The following is a 23433-nucleotide window of genomic DNA, read 5'->3' as shown; positions in this document are numbered from 1 at the left end:
TATTTAAGAATCAAGTTACAAGTGGATGATTTTGTCTCCACAATATGGGGCTGTAATTTTTTTTTGAGAAAGAACCTAAGTTTGTAATCTTGTTTGTTACTTCTAGAACCCTCTGTCCAAAACTACGCTATTATCTGCAACCTGGCTGACAGTTTTCCACTGCCTTAAAATATTCTTTTCAGTTGACAGATAACTAACACGGTACTCGATCTGTGCCTTATAACTTTCCACAGTGAGATTACCAATTTGACAACTTATTGTTCAATAAGTAACAACCCAAATGCTAGATGGCTGCCCTGCTCACGGAGCCAAAAGTGATTGATTGCAATTTGGCATCTTCAGGAAGGAGAGAACTGATCATTAAAGGGCAGTTTTCACATTCCATAGCGCGCTCTTTCTTTTTTTAAAAAAAAACAAGCATATGCTACATTTCTTCTGTCATCCCCATCTCTCTGCTGCTTCTCCCCGGCCCAAAAGGAAAGTGCTTAAACAAATTCCTCAGTCAAACAACACTGCACTGAAATCGTGACCAATCTGTATCTTAATTCTTGCTCAGTTCCAGATTTTTTAATACTCTTGATAAGCCAAAATATACCTCTTTTAGAGTTACTTTGACAGCAAACGTGTACAGATTTAAAATTTGAATCTAAATTGACCCAGCATTAGCAACCTTTTTGACCATAAGATATAGAAGAAGTGGACTTTTCAGCCCATGGAGTTTGTTCCATCATTGAACAAGGTGTGACTAATCTGATAATCCTCAATTCCAGTTTCCTGCCTTTTCCCCATCACTCTTGATTCCCTTAATGATTTAAAAATATGTCTATCCCTACCTTGAATGTATTTAATGATTGAACCTCAACAGCCCTCTGCTGTAAAGAATTCCACATATATGCTACACTTGGAGAGAAGCTGTTTCTCTTTATCTCTGTCTTAAACATGAACCCTTACCATTGTCCTCTGGCCTGAGACACACTCAAGGGCAAGCAACCTTTCCACATCTACCTATCAAATCCACTCAGAATCTTATATGTTTCACTAAATAGAGTACTCCACTTTTCTACCAACTTTTGCATTAGGGAGTATATCGTAATGTCTCTCCTGTGTGGCCTGTTTCTGCTTTTAAAGTCATGTCCTTTGCTCCTAGATTTCCCAATCAATGGAAAATATTTTGCTGTCTTTACCCTGTCAGTTCATTACAATCTTAATAGTCATAATCAAATCAAATTGCTGCAGACAAAAGAAGTCTAAATTATGTGATTTTACCCTTGAAACTATAGTAGCATTCCACTAAATCAATGCATGGCCAGAATATGGTGCTCTGAAATGTAAACAGTGCTCCTGACTTAGTATAACCACAGCTTTGTGTGGCTGTAGCAGAGCTTCCTCTCTTTTTAAAATCTAGCCCTCTATAAAGATGAACAGTTCTTTAGTTGCTTTGATTATTTTTATGCACGGCTATTATATTTAATGATCCATGTGCTTCGACCATTAAATCTTCTTAGGTCTCTACTACTTGGAATAAAATAGTAGATATATTATTATACAATTGTATGGTGCTCAGGACACACTGCTTCTGGTGTAGTGTGTACAGTTCTGATATTTGTTACTTAAGAAATGAAGTAATAGAAGTTAAATTAATTCATAGAAAGTTCACGTGACAGATTCCTGGGATGAAGGGGTTATCTTGTGAGGAAAGGTTGGATGGATTGTCCTGTATGTATCGATGTTTAGAAGACCGAGTAGTAATCTTGCTGAAATGCACAGGATCCTATGGGGAATTGGCATGGTCGGTGTTAAAAGAATGCTTCCTTTCTGGAAAGCAAGGAGACTTAGTTTCAAGGGGTCTCCCATTTAAGTCTGTGCCAAGGAGAATACTTTTTCTCAGGGACATCAGTCTTTGGAATTCTGTTCCTTACAGATCAATTTGGGTAGGGACATTCACCTAACAGTTTTAATAAAAACCAGTGGCTCACGGGGAATCAAGGCATACAGGGGATGACAGGAAGTCAAAATTGAGAGCACAATGACGTCGTCATGATCTTAAATCGCAGTGCAGACTTGAGCCAAATGGCCTAATCCTACTTCTAATTCAGATGCTGATAATCTGTCATTTTTGGATCCAAATGGGTGAGCTGTCAACCAGGTTGGTGTTGAAATCAGTCAGTAGCTCCTGGTAATTTTTGGATTCTCATCTGCATTCCTTTCCATATCCACTAATCATTGTGCCATTGGGACTTAAATATGCATTCTTTATATTGTTTGAATCATGTAGTATTTGTGGAATGTTATAACTAATCCACAAAATACTCCTTCAACATGACAGTGAACGAGTTGACTTCGGAAAAATCAAATTGTCTCTAAATTAGAAAATGAGCATTTAGTATAAAAGAATCAGTCTGAACTCCATGTGCTGCCACAAAATGGTATGCAATTAACAAAATTAACTTGACAATTTATTCTTGTACCTTTTTTACTTAACATGTTTTCTGAAATCATGCAAGTTACTTCCAGATCTTATTCAGGACCTGCTTTGGTTAGCTGCTGGACGTAATGTCCTCCTGGCACAGCATTTCCACTGGCTTTTCTTCCCTTGTAAGATGGTATCATATCCCCCATAACAACAGCTGGAAGTGGAGCATAATATCAAACCCATTACTTTCCTGCCCTTTTCTTAAAAGAGCCCTGAAATAATTTAAGTAACTTGAGAAATTTGTGCTTATTTAAAGAGATAATACTGTTTTTGTTTGTGTCCAATACAAAGATTCAGCATATTTCCACACCACATGTGATCTTTGGCAGGCTTATTTTTGTCTTTGTCTGTGTATCTCTGTACTTAGTCCATCTGAGTAGATGTGCGTAGAACTGCCACAAGTTTTCATGCATTGTCCTGTTGTAAATCACAATAAGAGATTATATGTCATATATACTTGAACGTGAAGATTACTTTACTTTTTTTTAATTGAATTCATTTTTTAGATGAGTGGATCAAATTTGATGACGATAAAGTCAGTGTTGTGGCACCTGAAGATATTCTGAAGTTGTCTGGTGGAGGTGACTGGCACATAGCCTATGTTCTACTATATGGCCCTCGTAGACTAGAAATAATTGAAGATGACGCTCCACAGTGATGTCGTGATTGAGCATAACTAGCTTAATTTTCATTATCCTGCATGGCTATTAATGTTTTATGATGCCTTCCCTTTTTGTAGCTTACCTTAAGTAAAACTGAAAAAGGAAGGTGTTGCCTCAGCTGTGTTTCTGATACTGCTTCACGTCATCGACCACACCTTTTACAAACTGGGTGTTAGTTGGGGATGGCCTGTGGATGTGATCTAGTCTTAATTCTGACATTTCTCTCTGGAATAATAATAAAAAAATCCATAATACTTTTGTGCTGTTCCTTCTTATGTTAAATGTTGTTTCAATCACGTCTGCTTCTCTTTTGTACAGCATCATGATCAGTTAACACTTAAATGGTTTCCTTTAAAACATTATGATAATTAGAGTTCTTTTTACAAATTTCATATTGTAACTGTGCAAAGTTCAGATATTCCATTTGATATTGCTGCCTCAGACAAAACCATTTTGCTTAAAACCAGATTGTGCTACATAATGTAATTTGTGAAAATTAGCACTACACCGTAGTGGTTTAATGACACTGACATTGGGGGAATGGATTGAATTTAATTGTTCCTCGTCTTAAGCCTTTAACAGCATGATCCTGTTTGATTTACTCATTTCCTTCTTTTTCTTACAAAGCTGTACAGCATGGAAACAGACCCTTCGGTCTGACTTGTCCATGCTGACCAGATGTTTTAAACTAATGTAGCCCTAATTGCCAGCATTTAGCCCAAATCCCTCTAAATCCTTCCTATTCATCTCACCATCCAGATACATTTTAAAATATTTCAATTATTCCAGCTTCCACCGTTTCCTCTGGCAGCTGATTCCATAAATGCAGCACCCTCTGAAAGTGAAAAAATTGCCCCTTAGGTCCCTTTTAAATCGTTCCCCTCTCATCTTACACCTATACCCTCTAGTTTTGGACTTGCCTTCTCTGCGGAAAAGACCTTGGCTATTTCTGATTTTATAAACCATTAAGGTCACCCTTCGGCCTCTAATGCTCCACGAAAAATAGCCCCAGCCAATTAGCTCAAACCCTCCAACCTTGGCAACATCCTTGTATTCTTTTCTGAAATCTTTCAAGTACTCTTTGTAATTTTAGCATATCGGAGCTTGACTGTGATTTCCACAGTTACCTTGAAGCAGATGACTTTTCTGAAGTTTCAGTTAGCTTTGACTGGAATGCAATTGATTTACAACCTTCTGCAATTACAGTTGCAATCAGGCTTAGTTGTTTTTATCCAGCAACATGGTCTGTTTCTAAATCAAATTTAAACATGAGACTTTCACAACATCCAATGTTATGGATTAAGTGCTGGAAAATGTGGTTTGAATAGTTAGGTGATTCTTTTTGACTAGCTTGGATATGATAGGCAGAATAGCCTTGTTCTACGTTTTAGATAGTCATACTATAAATATAATGGAAGAAAATACCAGTTCCTTTGGGATTTATCTTCATGTTGTGTGTGATAACTTTATGAACAAAAATTATTGAAATAAATCAAATTTGAAACTCAAAACTCAAGTGTAGGGTTTTTGATAACGGACAACTTGAAATTGACTTCTACCAAAATGCTGAGTTTGTGACAATTATAAAATGGCTAATTACTAAATTATTAACTTTGCTTTTTTTTGGAAGGGAGAATCAGTTGGCATCTACCTTTTATACATTTACGTGCAGCTTACTACTTACCAGTGTAGACAATGAGCTGGGTCAGCTTCCTTACAAACTACATAGAAACTAAGAAATTAAAAGCAGGAATAAGCTCTTCAGCCCTTTGAACTTGCTTTCTCATGCAATGGCTATCAATTCCTGTTCCTGCTTTCTCCCCATTCAGTTTGATCCTTTTAACTCCAAGACTTAATGTCTGTCTTCCTTGATTTTTTAAAAAAAATGTTTTGGCACTTTGGCAGAGAATTCCACAGACTTACCACTGTTAAGGTGAAGAAACTTTCTTAATTTCGGTCCAAAATAGCTTACCTATTTCCCTAGACGGTGACCACCTCTGGTTTTGGATTGCCTGCTCATGGAAAACCATGTTCCTGCCTTTACCCTGTCTAATCCTGTTAGAATTTAAGTCTTTGAGATCCTCCCTCATTCTTCTAAATCTCCAGTGAATATAGTCCTAACTAAACTACTTTTTTTTTCACATGGCAGTCCTGCCATCCCAGGAATCTGTCTGGTAAAGTCACTGCAGTCCCTTCACAGCCAGAATATCCTTTCACAGACTGTGGAAAAGAAATCTTCATGCAGGTTAGATGGATGGGGGTGGGGAAAAGAGAGGTGCTGGGACCTGGGACTGGGGGGATGCTTTATAAAGGCAGATGACATGGCCTGTTTTTGCCCAGTGGTTTCTGATAATGGACTCGAGCATTTTCCATACTACTGATGCCAGGTTAACAGGTGTCATTCCATTTGTCTCCACTTTTTCCAAGAGTGGGCTCATTCTCAAATTCATTAGGAATTGCTCTAGAGTCTATAGAATCTTGAAAGATGACCACCCCTGCATCCATGAATTCCAGGCTACTACTTTAAGTAACCTGGGATAGAGACTGCTGGACATTCTTCAGATGTCAGCTTTCATTCTTGTCATTCCCCTACTAATGCTGTTTGTTTGCCTTCAGTTCCTCCTACTCACTAGACCTTGTGCTCCCCAAAATTTGTGGAATGTTTTGTGCCCTCCTCTACTAAGACAATAAAAATAATTTTATGCTATTAGACTTTTATCAGGAAAAGCCTATCCCGTTTACTAATGTCTTCTCGGGTAAGAAACTGTTATTCTTACATATGACTCCAGATCCACCTCTGGGAAATGGGCAGTAAATGCTGGCCTAACCAGAGATACCCATAAAATTATTGTTGCTTTCTTCATGACAATGCCTGAGCTAAGTCAATATGCTAAACAATCAGCAATTTCTCTCTTACAGTATGAATTGTCAATTTCATTTGAAGCTCAAGATTATGGCATTTGTTCTTCTGGAAAGCTTCAGCAACATATGAACTTTTCAGCAGTATGAAGACAGCATGGCTCCAAGTTGAAATGCCAAGTATGATAAGTGGAGAAAGAAAACAAAGGAAATGTGTCTGAGAAAGGGAGTTGAAAGGTGTCATGCCTGGGATAAACACAAAACAGCAGGAGCTGTTTGGGGGCTGTAACAGATGACAAGAGTCATGATCTTCTACTTGATGTAACAGCTGAAGCATTCATACAGATATAATTAATATTATAACATGAAATTTACACAAGTATAGAATGGATCAGAAAATATAAACAAAGTAATATTTCTAAAGCATGCTGAAAATAATAAATATATTCCAAAACTTTAGTGCATTATTTAATTTTGTTTTCTGGTCACTGCATAGATGAAACTGTCAGCCTAACAGTAAACGACCATGCTTGTTCACACCATTAATTTCCCAAAACAAAACCAAATGATAAAACTAACCTGTCTGCAGTTTATTGCTGTCAATGGCCGTAAAACTAAAATTGATGACATATTCAAGACCAAGACTATGAGATTTTGGGCAAGAATCAGAAGATATGGGTCCACATTGGATTAACAATGATTTGATTGAATGTGGAGCAGCAGTCTTGCCTGCTCATTTCTGTTTCTTAACATAGAACAGGGACAATTAAAGCTGTGACATGCTTTCTTTAAAAAGCAATAAGAATAATTAGTCTCCTGCTTTCTGGAATAATATATATTTTTAAATTTTGAATTGTCAACAAAAATCTTTTTTTAATCCAATCAAATACGAGATGTATCACTGCACTGCTAAACATTTTACCAGCATATGATTTCAATATGTATACAATGGCTTCCAAAATAGCAAATCATTGGGTAAAACCTGGAAACGAAGCAGTGTAGACAAAATAAATCAAGACACAGGTCAGCTATTAGAGAGAAAGAACTTCCCACAAAAGTAGTAACTGAATCTGGAACTCAGAATAAATAAAATGCAAAATAACACTTCCGAGCAAACTCCACATTGTGTTATTTATGCTTCCAGAACCAGATAAATTTTTTCTTACATAAAACATAGATTTGATTGGAATCATTTATTAAACAATCACACGTAATCCAAAAATGAATAGAAGTTGTTTGTCAGTGTGCTGACCCAACATGTTTGCAATCCTCAGACAATGAAATTCTCCATCTTAGTTGTGATGCCATGCAGAACACTAAAATACATGTCTCTATGTCACAATGAAACTATAAAATAACAAAAATAATCTGTCTACTTTTGTGGTCTTTTTGGTAAATGCATGGAACAGAATCAGATCATTATATGTTTTAGTTGGGAATGATGCATGGCATACAAAAATTCAAACCAGTTGGTGCCAATGTGAGAAAAATAAGATGGTATTTCATAATAGTAAATAGAAACCCAAGGAAAACTGGGACAGGATAAAGAAGGGAAAAATTCAACAGTAAAGATTAAAAGTTGAATTGATTCAAAAATTATGGCTTTTATAATCAAATTTCTAAACTGGAGCAGTTTGGCTTAAAGTAACTTTAGTTCACAAATTGACAAAGATTGTTTGGCCTATTTATGCATAATCGAGCATATTGAATAACTCATATTTACATGCTGTTATTTCACCATTAGAGGGTATTAACCACTGATATTGACATCTGCCCACTAATCAAACTGAATACAAATGTCTGGCAAATTTAATTATTGAGGTTACACTAAAACGTGGCAGTGAACTACTCTGAACTTTAATAAAGCAATCCCATTATCAAAATGACCGACAATTGTAAGCATAAACACCATGCCAAGTTTTTCTCATCAACTTAAACCTCTTATTAAAATAAATGGCTAGCAATTGCTGATGGAAGGACAGTAAACTAATATATCCCAATATCAAATAAATGAATTCATAAAAATTAACCACCTTCTTTTAAAATAGGGCAGTAAATAAAAATAACTTGGTCAATTTGTACACTTTTTTTTGTCCCAAATAATTGATTAGCTTAGACTATCAGCTTCATTAGTCAGGATTTCTGCAAGTTCAGTTAAACCAGCATCAATCAGTGCAGACAAAAAATTCTCTACTGTAGCTTGCAGTCCCTCCCGATCATGCCATGCAACCAACAGCAGTTTAGCACGCATCTTCACATCCTCACTATCGGATTCAATTCCACGGATGTCAGACTCCTTCATTTCAAAGTGTGGTGCCAATACTTTCCACTGTTCTCCAAGCTTGCTAGCGAGTATGTCTATCTGTTCACCTGTTACAAGCTTAGTCTGCATATCAGGGCCTAAAACAATAAGAAAAAAATATTAAATGTAAGTTTAATAATTCACATCAACAAACAAAGCATTTATCAAATGCTGAACATTGTTTATGAAAAAAACATCTACTGGTTAGTTCTGAATAATTGTAGACTTCAAAAGAAAACTACATTAAAATAAATACTTTGTTGTTGCCTTTACCTATTCCTTTGTTTGACAAACCATTTTTCTCTCTCTCTGTGGGGTCCCTCTCCACCTACTGGTTACTCCTCCGCACATTCCCCCAACCTATCTTTGGTATATATAATAACCTTTTCCTAGCTACTATTAATTCGGAAGACTCACTAAACTGGAAACATTCACTCTGCTTTCTCTCCACAGATGCTGCCAGAACTGCTGAGTTTTCCCAGCAATTTCTGTTTTTGTTTCTGGTAATGTTCTACAACTAGAATTACTTTTCGTACTTCTGTATAAAAAAATTGTCTGGACACACTTAGAGAAGCTTTGCCAACTGTGGAAGAATGGTTACTCTGAATCTTTTTTGTTAGTCTACTTTCCTTTGCGAATTTGCCTTTATTCTAAACATTAGACACCCTCTGTGCTTTTGGCAATTAATGCAAATCCAATAATTGATCATTTCATGACAGAATAAAATGAAAATGAGCTTGTTGGTCACACTTTATTGGAATGATTTACATAAAGTTTGCCCTTTAATATTCTAAAGCCCTTTACAATTGATGAAGTACTTTTAAATTGTACTCAGTATGAAATGCCTGAGCTTTATTCCGTCCAGCTTCAAGTTTTAAGGGTAAAACTTCTATTTGTTAATTTTCCCTTCACACTAAAATAAGAAGAGGTAAGCACAGCTATAAGATGCTAGTTTTAGATCACAATTTGGCAATTCTAACACCTCTTGGACCAATCAGAAATTTGATACACTGTGCAAATGCATACTCAAGCTTAAAGGATATCTAAAACAAAACCAGAAATTGCTGGATAAACTCAGCATGTTTGACAGTTCTATGGAGATAGAAAGTAGAGTTAATGTTTTGAGTCAGAACTGACAACTAGGGAAAGGTGGTATTTGTTGCTGAAAATTTTGGGGGATTAGTTGGAAGCAATAACTACAGACAGAACCCAGAGGTAGAGACAGACAAACAAAGGGATGGATAATGGCAAGCCAGGGAGAAAGAAAACATGTGCACAGCCAATCCATTTCACCCACTATGGTTTCGATTATCAGCTTTCTCTCTTTCCTACTGGGCTCCATCTCCACCTATTGCTTACTCCTATACCCTCCTATCCCCTGTCTTCAGCATATATACCACCTTTTCCTAGTTATTAATAGTTCTGAAGGGTCACTGAACCCAAAATGTTAACTCTGCTTTGTCTCCACAAATGATGCTAAACCTGCTGAGTTTACCCAGCAATTTTTGCTTTTGCTTCATATTTACAGTGTGCACAATTCTTGATTTGATTTCAGAAAGAATTTGTTTAGTGAATAGTTTTGAATTAAGTCAAAAGCAGTTTAATATCATACCACAATCAAAACTAGAAGCAGAACTTGTGGCAACAAGCTTGGTCTGCCCTAATACTCCTTTAAAATTTATTGCTAAAATGTACGACATGAGTCGCCCAGGCTCCTTTTTTTCGTTAAACACTTCCTGTCAGCCGGTGTTGCTGGAATGGAAACTCAAAAACTAAATCATGTGCTATAATTCACTAGCAACACAAGTTGAAGCTGTGATATGTAACATGGTAGCACATCAGACAACACTGAATCTTACATAAAAATAGAAAATCTGATGAAAGATCAGTGGTCTGACAAGTTAATCATTTGTCTCTGTACAAACGCTGCCTGAACTGCTGAGTATCTCTAGCATTTTCTATTTTCACTGGATTTTCAGCATCTGCAAAATAATAGATAGTGAGGTGGTAGCCAGGATGGCAGTCAGTCCACTGTCCTTATGTATTTCATAACTGAAGTGGTACATATTAACATAATAAAAAGATTCACTAAAGGGATTAACACAGTTATGAATTATTCTAATATTACATCTATAACTGCATCTCAGCAATTGAATGTTTCTTACATCTATGACTCTTAATTTGACTAAAAGGCTTTTCTCTATCAGTAGATATAACAAAGGTTAGCCATGGTAAAAGCCATGAGCTGGTGTGAATATCAAGCTGAGGATAATAAGACAAGAACTAGCAGCAAGACAGCACATTCTCATCAGCTTTCATAACCTCTCTGTATTTAGACCTTGGCTACTGACCACCTCCTTTTTGAACACCCTGAAAATTCCCTACAACCTACAAAATCACCATCCAGTCAGGATAAAAATTCTTCTCCCTCTCCAAGTAAAAGTGAATTTGCATTAAAATAGCACCTTATGTAACTTCAGAATGTCCCAAATACTTCATAACCAATAAAATGTAGTAATATGTTGCACTATGGGGAAATACAGCAGCCAATGTGTATACAAGGCCCACCAAACACATAAGGCACCAGATTAATATTTGTGATGGTGACTAAAGGATAAATTATTCACGAGGACACCAAGGAAACTTGCCTGCATTTTGTTTAGTGTCTTGGGATCTTTAGCATCCACTTGGCCAGGTGGGGCCATGATTTAAGATTCCATCAAGAAAGTGTCACTTCCAACAGTGGACCACTCCCTCAACCCTACAGTGAAATGTCAGCTTCAATTACATATTTAAGACCTGAACTGGGTTTGACCTCAAGATGGAGAATGCTATCAGTAACTCAAGACTGATGCCAATACATATTAACTAAGTTTTCTTGCCTTTGCATTCCCTTTCATTGCTATATTTTGCTGCCACTGACATCCTCAATAAATGAGTTTCCTAGCCCTGTCTCACCTGGATGTAATGCCGTTTTCCTTTTTGTAGTTAGAAGCGCGCAAATTTATGATAATCCAACTCATTATTAGCTCAGTCGTTAAACAGATAGAAATTTAACACTGACAAATCCTATAGCCAAAACCGCCAAGTTCAGAATCAATTATTCTGCATCCTCAGATTAGTTGCCTCCTTCCGCGTTCCTACTGTTGTCCACACTCCAATCTCAAGACAGATCTCAATCTTGGACAGAATGCATGGAACTATCGTCTCTGCTGTTGATATCAAACCAGTTTCTTTCTGATTCTGTCATACGTACTCACCAAGTTTATCACTGCCAAACCAACCCTCTTTTCCCCATCAACTCAAAACTTGTTATTTCCCATGTCAGCATATATCAATGAGATGATTTCCTCAGGCACTCTCCTCTGTAAAACCCAAATTACTTGCACTTCCCAAAAAATCCAACTCAATCCAAACTTTTTTCACAACTACCACACAATCTCAGACTGCCTCTTCCTTTCCACGGTTCTCACATTGTTGCCTTCCAGTGTGTTCCACATCTTAAATAAGTCTTTGAATCTAGATGGAAGTTTTGGGTTAAACAAAATTACAGATTATATCTTCAATGATCATGAAACATTATTTTGTTTCTGCACATTTGAGTGTGTTTGGGCTGCCGTCCTCCTCAGTCCTCCGTTTGCTTCACCATGCTCTCAGCGAGATCCATGCATTTGCCTGATATGGTGCCATTCCTTCTTACCTGAAAACAGCGAGTACATTTTCAGCAATGGCATTCTTCTCCTACAGCATATAATCACTTCCACATCCATCTTAACACCACCTCTTCATTTTATACATCTTTTCAGCAGCATCATACACAGGGGTCAGCTTTCCCAAATGTATTGATAATGAGGAACTCCAGCTGTACCAAAACTGCTTGTTTCAATCAACTGCTGCTGCGCAAGGAAATAAGTAGCATGCCCTCAGAAATGTCACAAATTTCCCTGTTCCATATCACTAACATCAAATCCCCAATGTCTCCAGTTCCAGCCAGAAACTCCATTCCCTTATTACTTACTCTGACAGAACATACCATTGGCATCCTATTCCTCTAAGTTGAACTTCAAAATCTACTATCTATTTTTGCAATGTCTTTGCCACAATTCTGCTCTAATTTCATCTCCCCACTGGTGACAAAACCTTCAGCTGTCTCAGCACTATTTGAAATTCCTTCTCTAACCCTAGACACAAAAGCGCAGCACAACTGAGGTACCCCTCCAAAACCCATATCTTCAAACAAGCTTTCAATCATGTACTTAGTCTCTGATCCTCACATTTTTTTTCATAAAACACCAATCTGTGATCCTGGTAGAAGGTTACCCAGGGAAATTCACTCTTGACGGTTATATTGATGGTTATAATAATCGCTAAAAGGAGGTAAGTATTTGAACCTTTTTGTCTTGCACTCATCCGAATGATGTAAGAAACAGACTCGAACAAGATGTTGCTGATTGTTTAACATTACATGTCAATCTTAATTCTCAGATCAGGCACGTATATTCTGATTGGTCTTTCAATATTGCTATCTTATTTGTGAACACAGCACTCAAAGAAGCCATTGACATTCGGCCTGTCACTGTATTTTGGCAATCTAGATATGCCACTTGTGTCTGAATCTATGTTTATCTAACTCAACCGTAGCAATTTGAGCAGTTGAGTTGTTTCAATGATTCTGTATATCCCCAAACAGAAGGCCAAATCTTTGCTAATATCTTTGTTGGTTATAACGAGAAGCACATCTTCCATGGAAAGACCACTAACCCCTTATCCCTTGCTTATTTCTAATGTATAGATAACACATTTGTGTTACTTGAATCTACAGCTGCAGCAAAGAATTTTTTTTAAAAACAGCTTGAGAAAATCCGTTCTGCACTCAAATTTACCATTGAAATGGAGCAATCAAATAGGTTCGCCTTCTTCAATGTATCAGTTCAGATTTCTCACAATAGGTTCTAAACTACTACCTTCCAAAAACCTACATTTACTGGTCAGCATGCACATTGGGATTGCTACAGTTCCATGCATTATCACGTCAATGTAATTGGCAACATCATGAATAGATCTTAACGATCCGCACGCAACTGCCGCAGGGCATCTCAAAACTATCCTGCACGAATACTGACACCCTGATCAAATCATCACTCACATATAACATTAACTCAAGAAAGTGCTTACACCCACTACTTTTAGCCCTGAGTAATGCCCAGTCTACCTCAGATAATGCTGGAAGGGAAAGATGAATCAAAGATCTCAACAACAATTAACGTGAGCCATCTCTCACTCCTACTATGCAATAATTGTAAGAGTGGTTTTCTCCACTAACAGGATGCTGCCATTAAGCCAAAAGGATGGTTATTTGCCACACAGATGAATACGGTGAAAAAAAGAGTTCCAATACGACAAGTATGACAGGCAGACCTTACCAAATAACACGTCCTGTTGACCATTTGCAGTGGGCAGCATACTCAACCAACACATGCTTACAAGTCTCAGAAAAGTATATCCAACATGTGATTCTGCTATTGGAAATCATTTTTTCAATAATTCACACTGCGCTAAAGATTACACAGGAAACTAACTTAAGGTCATGAGCTGACTCACAGTGTGATACACTAATACATGCTAAAGCTATAACGGACAGAAACCTGTATCATGCAGGCAAAAGGATTTGTACATGCCCTGCACCTTTAAATAAAAGGGGGCCTTCAAGACAGCCAATCTCTGCTGCATCCTGCAGCAACACCATGACCAATCAGAATGTACCTGCCCAGTCTGAGAATTAAGACTGACAGTTAACTGTTCTTGCTGTATATCCATACCAATGACAGGCCAACCAATCAGCATCTTCGTCTCATGCTGTATAAAACGGTGTCCCTTTATTCAACTCCGTTTCTTGGTACTGTAATTCTAATAAATGCAAGATGAGAGAAAAGCTTCAACTTCACGTCTCCTTTTAACAATGTTAAAATTCTGTATTACCAAGCAATTATTCACATTGAGGAGTCCTTTAGATAATACGGCACAAAGATGTCACTACTGTTTTAGAATGGCTGGGAGCAGGGTGGACAAAACTACATAGGAAATTTTTCATTTTGCAGTTAAATGCATTACCATAAAAAGTAAACTAAATGTTTACAGTTTTTACTTCATTTATGAAATAATAACCCCTGACATTACACAGCTCCATTATCCATAGAAACAATTCATGATTAAACATTTAATCTATATCAGATTCAATGTCAATTACACTCAAAGAAACCAGCTACAGTAATACTCCTGCCTTCTACTGCACTCATTAATATAAAGGAACTAACTTTGAGATATATGATGATACCAGAAATCTAAATTTTAATGAAACTTAGGAAATGCCATCAAGTCTTTCCTTGCAATTAAAGACATGAAGCAAGATTCCCACCCATATACCTACAGGAATTGATAGTGTTTAGCTGCTAATGGGTTCTAAATAAATAGGGCAATGTGGCACATGAAGGTCACAGTCTCCATTTGAATGCAGTTTCCTGGGACCCCCATCTAACAATGTAAAAGTGCCTTCAAAGTGGATACTTCTACCTACCTGATAGCAACCATTAACTGCTTGGGAGAGGTCGTTAGCAGCCATTTGTCACCAGACGATGATGTCAGGTAGCCTGCTGTTGTTGGCTGAAATACATGGGAAACTAGAAATGTCAACATTGGAGGTTTCCTTTAAAAAAATTAAGATTTCATACTATATTTTTAAGGTACTTATTAAACAGAAGAGGAAAATCTGTTTCTGTTACATTTGCTATTTCAAGAATGAATGTCGTGGATTTTGCTAAAGTTTCCTAGCCTTCAATGTGATTTTTAAATGAATCAGTGTAAATAAGATTAATCAAGCTGCTATTCCCTTCTTCAAGGCTCGTAATTGCTGTGTATGGATACGTGCTGTTATCATTATGCTAGCCATGTATCAAATTTACAGGTTTCAAATAGACCGATGCTTGTAAAACAAACCACTTTCTGTATTTTTCATGGTAGAATGTGATCTGAAACCATCAGAACATTGGTCCCAATCCAGAACAAACATGAAACAATAGTTAAGAGCAACAATGATTCTGAATTTGGTGTCAATGCTACAATGCCTTTTATCTGTGGCATAACAGAAGACAAAATAGCAGCCAGTTCACGTATTTTTATCTTTTAGGGAGCCTGTCAAATAAAGAAATCCCTCTAACTGTTAAACATAGAGATTTGCATGTTTATTTTATTTTTATCCCAACAGAGCCCAGAGCAGTCACTAATACAAAGAAAACAGATTATAAAAATGTATTTTCAAACTCTGCCAGTTTTTTTTTGCCTGTACTACACAGCAGGCTCTAGTGAGACTTGTCAATGGCAACAATTTTTCCATTAATCAATTTCAATGGTGAATTTTCCACAATCCAGTAGTTGCCCTGGGGTTTACTGAGAGAATTAATATTTACAAATCACTCAAATTTAGGTTCCCATGTATTTTTCAGCCAGTGGCAGAATACCTAACATTTGTCATCATGCAGTGACAAATTTTTGCTAATAGTATCCTCCAAGCAGTTAGTGGCTAGTAAGAAACCAATATTTACAATTAAATAACCAAACTGAATGCTCTCTAGGAACAAGCGGTTGAGGCTGGAAATTTCCATTAAAGCTCTGATTATTCTGATCTTTGAATACCACCCTTCCATTCCTTTGACGAATGCTACCAACTTTGGTTGGCAAATAGAAAAAAAAGACTTCTCTTGCCTTTTCCTTCATGGAGGAACGGTGCCGGGTGAATTGGGAGAAAGTGAAGGTTGAAGATTATATCATTTGGTCACAGATCTGTTGTCATTGTTGAGAAATCAGGCAGTTATTGTCAGGCAGCAAAGAATCTTCAATATACTTCACATAAAAGCTGCATTTCAGACTTACTTTCATTGCTTTCCTTTAGCAATGCATCATCATTGTCTTCTTCCTCATCTTCATCCTCTGCTGTCTTTATCTCTTCAGATGGAGGCTGCAAGGATTCACAGAAGCGATTAATGATCTTACAGCTAAAGATTCCTTTATTTGTGAGATTAACTACTACATCTTGTTATCATACCTATTTGCAACCATGACAGTTACAAGCCCAGAGTTTAAATTTTAAGCAAGAAAATAAAACTGGAGTACTTAGATTTCACATAAGGCTAGAAGAAAATCAATACCCATAATGAGTGGAGTTTTGCATTTTCTGTGGACTAGAAACTGCATTTGAAATGACGTTAGAGAAAGAAAATGAGATATCCTAAAATGGTACGATCTGAATCTGTCAAAATTACCTACAGCCCTGCTTACCCAAAAAAACTGTCAAGGAGAAGGGAAGTTCTGTAGTTATGAATGGGAAACAGTATGTACTCAAAGATGCCCTGCCCTATAGTCATTGCCAAGAAAACAGACGGACCCATGCGTAAACTTCAGAGGAGTTGTTATAGTATGTTATAGTAATTTCAGATGCATAAGCGACATCAGAACAAATAAGGATGTTGCTGCCCTTGAGACTATTTTATTCCATAATCTGTATATTTTAGGGGTTCTTAGGTTGGATAGTAATAAAAATAAGTAAATTGAAACATCTGAATGAGAAACTTGATAATCAACCATAAACTAGGTGATATTCAAATAAACTTGGGATATGGAAAGTGTCTATTTAATAAGCTCAGAATTAAATGCGGAATAACTTAAACAACAAGTGGCCAATTTTTAAGCTTTTGAAAGGAAATAATGTTTATAGCTATTGAAATGAGATGTAAATTATTCATTTAGTTTCCAAAGAAATTAACAGCACTTTTTTAGCAAGTGAGTTTAACTGTGAAACCAGGGAATCTTGGGAGACAACCATTAATGCTATTAGAAACATAAATTACCTATGGGTTCCAGAATCAAACGGGCTATGTCAATAATTTACAACCCAAATTAGTTTAGTTAGTAGCGTTTGACTCCAGTACAGTAATATCATGTTTAAACTGTGCAATCCAATTGCTTCATTCTCCCAGTAAATAATGGGGATTTTGGAATTTCTCTTCAGTGTTAACAATCTCTAGGAGCATCATAACACTACGGTTAATTCTGTTAGACTCTTTTAGTCCACAATCTAAACTTCATATTTCCTTTTTTTCCCTAATTTGCTCCAAAGCTGTTACTAGAGTTGCAGCAGGCAACATCTCAATTAATATCAAGATTTTTTTTTCAAATTTTCCCACTACTCCAGGATTATTCTGAAGGATAGAAGCACCACATTTCTTTTCTTAAAGATGTCCTTCTTTGACTCTGTTCCTTTCAAGAACAAGAAATTCAGGATCACGTAGGACATTTTGTCTGCCCAATACTGCAACCATACACTCAATTCCTCAGTTGTCTTCTCCACTTTGTTCCAGCCAACAACCATTGCCATACCTTTGCTTCCACTCTACATTACTTCTTTCTCCCTCATTGCCTCTACGCTCATAATGAGATCATGTTACATCATTTTACTCTTTTTTGACTCAACTCGTCACTGCATAACTTCATTCTCTGTTCACCCAACTCACCATCATTAAACATTTATCTCAAAACTTTTCATCATCTTTCATTCTTAAGATACCCTTTTAAATTCACTGAACACATCACTAAGATCGAGTTCTATTTCAAAGCATCCTATCAATACTTCTGAATTCTTTCAATCTGAGTTCCATCTTGTCTGTATCACCTGTCATGATAGAGGTAACATATCGATTATCAATTTTCAATACTGGGACCTATCATGAACTAAAATAGTTCAAAAAGGCCAAATACTGACCTAAAGTGGCTGCTGTGATCAGTTTGCCATGGACTGAGTTAAGTTCAGGAGGCCAATATAGAATAAACAAAACTGTCTGAACTACGATTACCGTTTTACTTAAACAGTCACTAAAGTCAGGTTTCAAGAAATTGAAACTTTTTTTCAATTTGTATATACCTGATAAGGGACATACACTGGACATAAAATGTTATCTACAGAAAACACAGCTTGGAGAAACAATGGGACCAGATTTGGGTAAACATAACACTATTATAGCAGCTGCCTTTGAACAAAAAAAGAGAAAGAATTATGGATTCATCGCACAAGAACTCAAAATCCACCCCTCTCCCTCTCCTTGCTAAACTCAGCACATCAGAAGACAATACTTAGTGAAAAATCAAATTGGGAAACAACTATTTATTGAAAATACAAAGATATCTTCAAATTTTGCCACTGTTGAGGCTACAAGTCTCCGGTTAAAACTCAAATACCTCAAAAACTACAGGGACTTTTAAACTGTGCACTTTTATCGTGACGCCTGTGCTGATAAATTGATAGCTCCGCACTCAAAAAATACTTGTTGTGACCAATTTTTTTTGCGGGGGCGGTGGGGGGGTTTAATAAGTGCTGATTCATCCTTTCTCACTGTGATCATGCGCTTTACTAACTAGCCAGTTTTGACCTTCCTGTGATGTTTAAATACTACTCCTTTCTTTGCACTGGTGCATAGCATGGTTTCACACCCACTTGCATTTACGCAGCCAGAACATCCTCTGAGATAGTCATATTCTTTGCAAGTTTAGTTCCAAAAGATAATACTCATTGTTCCTTTCCTGTCAGTATTTTGTGCCTTGAGAATATTATTCATAAGCACAGGGCCAACATTTACATGTTGAATGGCAATACCCAATTTAATCTGTTCTGATGCCATTCTTGTCTTCTCTGACCAATAAAATTATGGCTGATCTGATCATAGCTTCAATTCCATTTTGCTGCCTGCCCCTGTAACCATCAACTTCCTTTTAGATTTTTCAAACTGCACATTATTGACACCATGAAGACTACAAAATTTCACCTCCCTAATGTTCCTAATTTCTTGCCAAAGTCCTGAGTGCTATTCTTTACAATACACAATTCGTCAAAAATAATTTCAGCTGCATAGACTACTATAAAGCTTTTCGATTCCTACATTTCCCAAACTTCATAGGAGTTTCCACCCACCTGTGCAATAATTTCCACATTTTTGGGTATTCTATTGGATATTCTAAATCTATTCTTTACCTTGCTCCTTCCAAACTTCAACAATTACATTTACACCTCTGGAAAAGGCAGAGGACCACACTAATTCTTTCACGACATTGTGGGCATTCTGACTAGGCATGTCTAATTTCCTTTGAAAAGCTGATTTGCCCTCTTGAATTGCTGCAGGCCATGTCGCGGGCTTTGCAAACATGAGTTCAAATTAATGCTGTGGTAGTACAAATTCAATTTTAAAATCTGGAATAGAATGTGAATTGCTTTAATTATGATGATGAAACTTCTGGATTGTAGGTCACAAATAACTTTTAGGAGATGATTTGATCATCCTTAAAAAGTCTACATGTGACTTCAGATCCAGATCTGTACTTTTGAAATGGAGGCCAGCTAGTCATTTGTATAAAGTCACTAAAGGAAACAAAATAGCACTGTGGCTGCACCTACACTGCACTGCAAGTTCAAGAAGATGCCCCACTGCCACCTTTGCAAGGACAATTAGGGATTGGTAATGAATGGCTGCCCTGCCAGAATGCTCAAATTGAAAGGACAAAGTAAAAATTAATGCTCTTGGCTGCACCTCTGCTCATCCAGTTCTAATCCCATTTGTATTCTTTTCTGCATTGTTTTCAGCGATTTTGAACAGATTTGAATATTCTTTGAAGACTTAAAGTTTTAGCACATTCTCAATTTCTCTTTTCAATTTAGCTTTTGCTGCCTCTTCCAATCCTTCTTGCTACATTTCATGGCTTGGTTTGTGAAAATCTTTGGGACATTTTTGTTATAGGTTTCAAATTAAAGTCAATTGATTTTTCCTACAAACTCTGCTGAACCAGATGATTGAGATGTAGTGGGCTCATGTTTGCCTTTGAGTTATTTACTAAACTCTGCCTGTTTAATACAACTAAGCATTCAGAGGTTTGGTGAGTCAGGATATCATACACTAGAGAGTTCATAAGATGACACTGCACTTTTATGCTTCATGAACACAAAGCAGTCAAGACACTCACAGGTAGTTCCTTGGCCAATTTGATAACCATGTTGTCTAGGTACTCAGGCAAGCTTTTGAACTGCTGATTAGTTGGTTGAAAGAAGTGTGGGCTTCGTCGTGCTAGCAGCCTCAAGGCCCTCCAGCCATAATTGGAATTGTTAACCACTCTGTGAGGCAAGAAGGTCTGTCAGAATACGCACAGATTATGACAGTACTTTGAAAGAATGTTAACAGAATTACAACTCTAAGTTTGTGAAATCACAGCAACTTACTTGTACTCTTCTTCAACCATGTTTTCTGGATCAGCTTGCTCAATGGCTTCTTCAAAAAACTCTTCTAATGTGGGCATAAACTCTCTGCAAAGCACATAAATCACATCAAGTAAAGATAACATGGCAGTGTAATGCAGAATAGCCATTTGCAAAACGTAACAGTATCAAGGAAAATACTTGTGAGGCTGGATGAACACAGCAGGCCCAGCAGCACCTCAGGAGCACAAAAGCTGATGTTTTGGGCCTGGACCCTTCATCAGGTCTAGGCCCGAAACGTCAGCTTTTGTGCTCCTGAGGTGCTGCTGGGCCTGCTGTGTTCATCCAGCCTCACATTTTATTATCTTGGATTCTCCAGCATCTGCAGTTCCCATTATCAAGGAAAATACTTGATGTTTGAACCCAGTGACCATTTTTCTGCTAACATACTAAATGTAGAGCTAGCACTGTTAAATCGCAACAATGCAGACATTTTCAGGTCATTCGATAGTTCTCATCTCCCAACATGGTCCAGGTGTTGGAGCTCCACAGGGAGCTCACGGTTGTCATGAGTAGGCCATAAGTGCAAAGATTTACTTTATTAAAATTAGAAAATACAGTCAGGGATGAAAGCTATGGTGGTAGTGATGGTTTTTACAGCGAAAGGCATATAATTCTGTGGAGGTCATAGTGAAGTTGCTTCCTCTTTCAAAAAATAGTTTATAATTTTCAACCAAATATTTCTTAAATTAGATCTTTAAGGTCAAATTATGACTACAAGGACAGATAGAATGTGATCCTAACACATTGAGATGTTAATTTCAAAAGCAGGCATGCACCAAGGAATGATATCAATATTCTTGTTCAACTTTTAGCATTATCTTTAGTAAGAAGTAATTTTTTTTGATCTTTCACATTTTCCAGTTGGAATTGGACATTAATTCAGCAGGAAACTTCAACTTCAGGACAGATAACCAGTGCTTCATGTGGCAATACATAAATGCATTAATATCTTTATTACTGATCTACAAATATACAGGTTGCTTCCAAACTTTATACTAAGGCAGAAACTGTCATTGATTTAAATATGGTCAAATTTTTAGATCCTTCAATAAAGACTCATTGTCAAGGCGCATCTCTTACCTGCTTTCAGACTTACAGGCTTCCATGTTATCAGGACAGAGATTCCAAAGCCGTGTCAATTCTTCGCTGCAGGAAGCCAAAAACTATTTTAGTTATATGTGGCATGATAAATGCAATGATTTGCACAAACCTGCCTTAATTTTATAAGTTTCAGTACCACTAAATTAGATCAATCCTTTAAACTAGTATTATAAATGCACTTAGCTGATCAAACTGTCACAGATTGTGCAGGTAGCTAGATGCAAAACATGTGAAGTTTATTGATACATGCGTAAAACCTGGAGGGTATAAAAGTCTTGAATAAGTCATGAGCCCTACTCTAGACCTGACATTACTTAACTTCATGTTTAAAAAAATGGTCTTTAAAACAGCAAAATTAAATTTATTCTCAGAGGACAGCACTGAAGAGTTATAGTCACCCTGTTCAAAATTATGGATATTTTAGAAATTTCAACAAATGGATTGTATGGTACAGGAAGAAATCAACTATTTATCCATGATTTGAACCTATGCCAAGTCCAATTTGGAAGGGCATAAAAGTTTGAAGATCTTCATCTGTCAGCTATAAAAAGTCTTACATTAAGTGTGTTTGGCACATTCAAATCAATCCTGAATGCACACAAAGGCGGCACTAAAAGATCTTTTTTGGCACTAACTGGCTTTCTACTTCAGAGAAACAATTGCAGTATCTGGTGTGAACAATGGAGCACCAGTCTAGCAGAGAAGCTGCTGGGCCAGACAGTTTGGTTTTGCATCTCTACTGTAATAGTCCGAATGCTAAAAATGGATAAACTGGAGTCCCAAGCGCTAGTACTAATGCCAAACAGAATATTGATAATATACAAGAAAAGAGCATGAGTTGATGATGCCAAACAGTTAACCGCCAAGTTTTATTTAAACTTAAAACGTGACTCCAATTGGTCAAATCAGTGGCTTGAGAAGTCAGCCAGGAAGTGTCGTCTTCTATTTTTTTGAGTTGAAATAGGTGCAAAGTGAGTGTAATTTCTTTCTGTCTGCAAAGAACAGAGTTCCTGGTCTTAGCATATGTAGCTTCCAGTACAAGCGACACAAGTGCACCATTACTCAAAGCCTTCAGTCTACCAGGCACAAAAAGTATTCAAAATATTTTAACGGTAATTTATTGAAAGAGGGAGGAATTTTTTATTAAAGGTGTTTTACTATACATCATTTGATTTCCTTAGTATATTAACGATATCTTTCATCACAGAGGGATCCAAGATGAAATCAAGAAGTTAAAAAATAAACTACTGCTTTCTTTGAACATCCATCTTTGGGAGACTGCTCAGAGATGACCATCAAATTGTAACCTCTATGAAGCGCTTTTTAAGGATTGTGGCCAAAATTAAACATCATCGAGAAATTTGAGTATCAAAACTGCAAGCAAAGGAAGGAGCTAAAAGGTGAAGTCAAAAACTTACTTTCCCATTAAAACCTTCTTGCCTGGTCCTCTTCCAAAGAAATCCTCAGGAGCAGGTCGTTTTTTTGCAGGCTTTGGAAGTTTGGATTCAAGTGATCTTTAAAAAACAAATATAATTGACTATCCAACAGAATTTATACTTTTTAGTGTGACAGTGCATGCAGAGGTGGAGGTTCACACACGTGCCAAAGGATTGGGTGGGGGTAACTACACCTGCCACGTACATGATGTGGTGTGCATGGTGTACGAGATATGTGATATGGGAGAGAT

General features: G+C 37.0%; 2 protein-coding genes across 6 annotated transcripts in view; one reads left to right on the top strand and one right to left on the bottom strand.

Annotated features, from left to right (window-relative positions):
* Positions 1 to 3389, top strand: part of usp14 (ubiquitin specific peptidase 14 (tRNA-guanine transglycosylase)) — a 59430-nt gene extending 56041 nt beyond the window's left edge. The window contains exon 16 of the mRNA XM_048529749.1: positions 2980 to 3389. Within this exon, the coding sequence (XP_048385706.1) occupies positions 2980 to 3131 (152 nt within the window). The 3' untranslated portion in view covers positions 3132 to 3389. The remainder of the gene's footprint in view (positions 1 to 2979) is intronic.
* Positions 3390 to 7172: 3783 nt separating this feature from the next.
* Positions 7173 to 23433, bottom strand: part of thoc1 (THO complex 1) — a 57608-nt gene continuing 41347 nt past the window's right edge. For 2 of the 5 annotated variants that reach the window (XM_048529100.2, XM_048529101.2), the window contains exons 16-21: positions 23165 to 23260; positions 21726 to 21791; positions 20607 to 20690; positions 20354 to 20501; positions 16223 to 16307; positions 7173 to 8394 (exon numbers count right to left, since the gene is read on the bottom strand). In XM_048529100.2, the coding sequence (XP_048385057.1) occupies positions 8102 to 8394; positions 16223 to 16307; positions 20354 to 20501; positions 20607 to 20690; positions 21726 to 21791; positions 23165 to 23260 (772 nt within the window). In that variant the 3' untranslated portion in view covers positions 7173 to 8101. Of the gene's footprint in view, positions 8395 to 14115; positions 14204 to 14870; positions 14957 to 16222; positions 16308 to 20353; positions 20502 to 20606; positions 20691 to 21725; positions 21792 to 23164; positions 23261 to 23433 lie in introns of those variants that run through there. The other 3 variants (XM_048529103.2, XM_048529102.2, XM_048529104.2) reach the window with 3 other exon arrangements.

Source organism: Stegostoma tigrinum, chromosome 5 (genome assembly GCF_030684315.1).
Source record: "Stegostoma tigrinum isolate sSteTig4 chromosome 5, sSteTig4.hap1, whole genome shotgun sequence".
Taxonomy (NCBI): Eukaryota; Metazoa; Chordata; class Chondrichthyes; order Orectolobiformes; family Stegostomatidae; genus Stegostoma; species Stegostoma tigrinum.
This window is presented reverse-complemented; position numbering and strand designations above follow the sequence as displayed.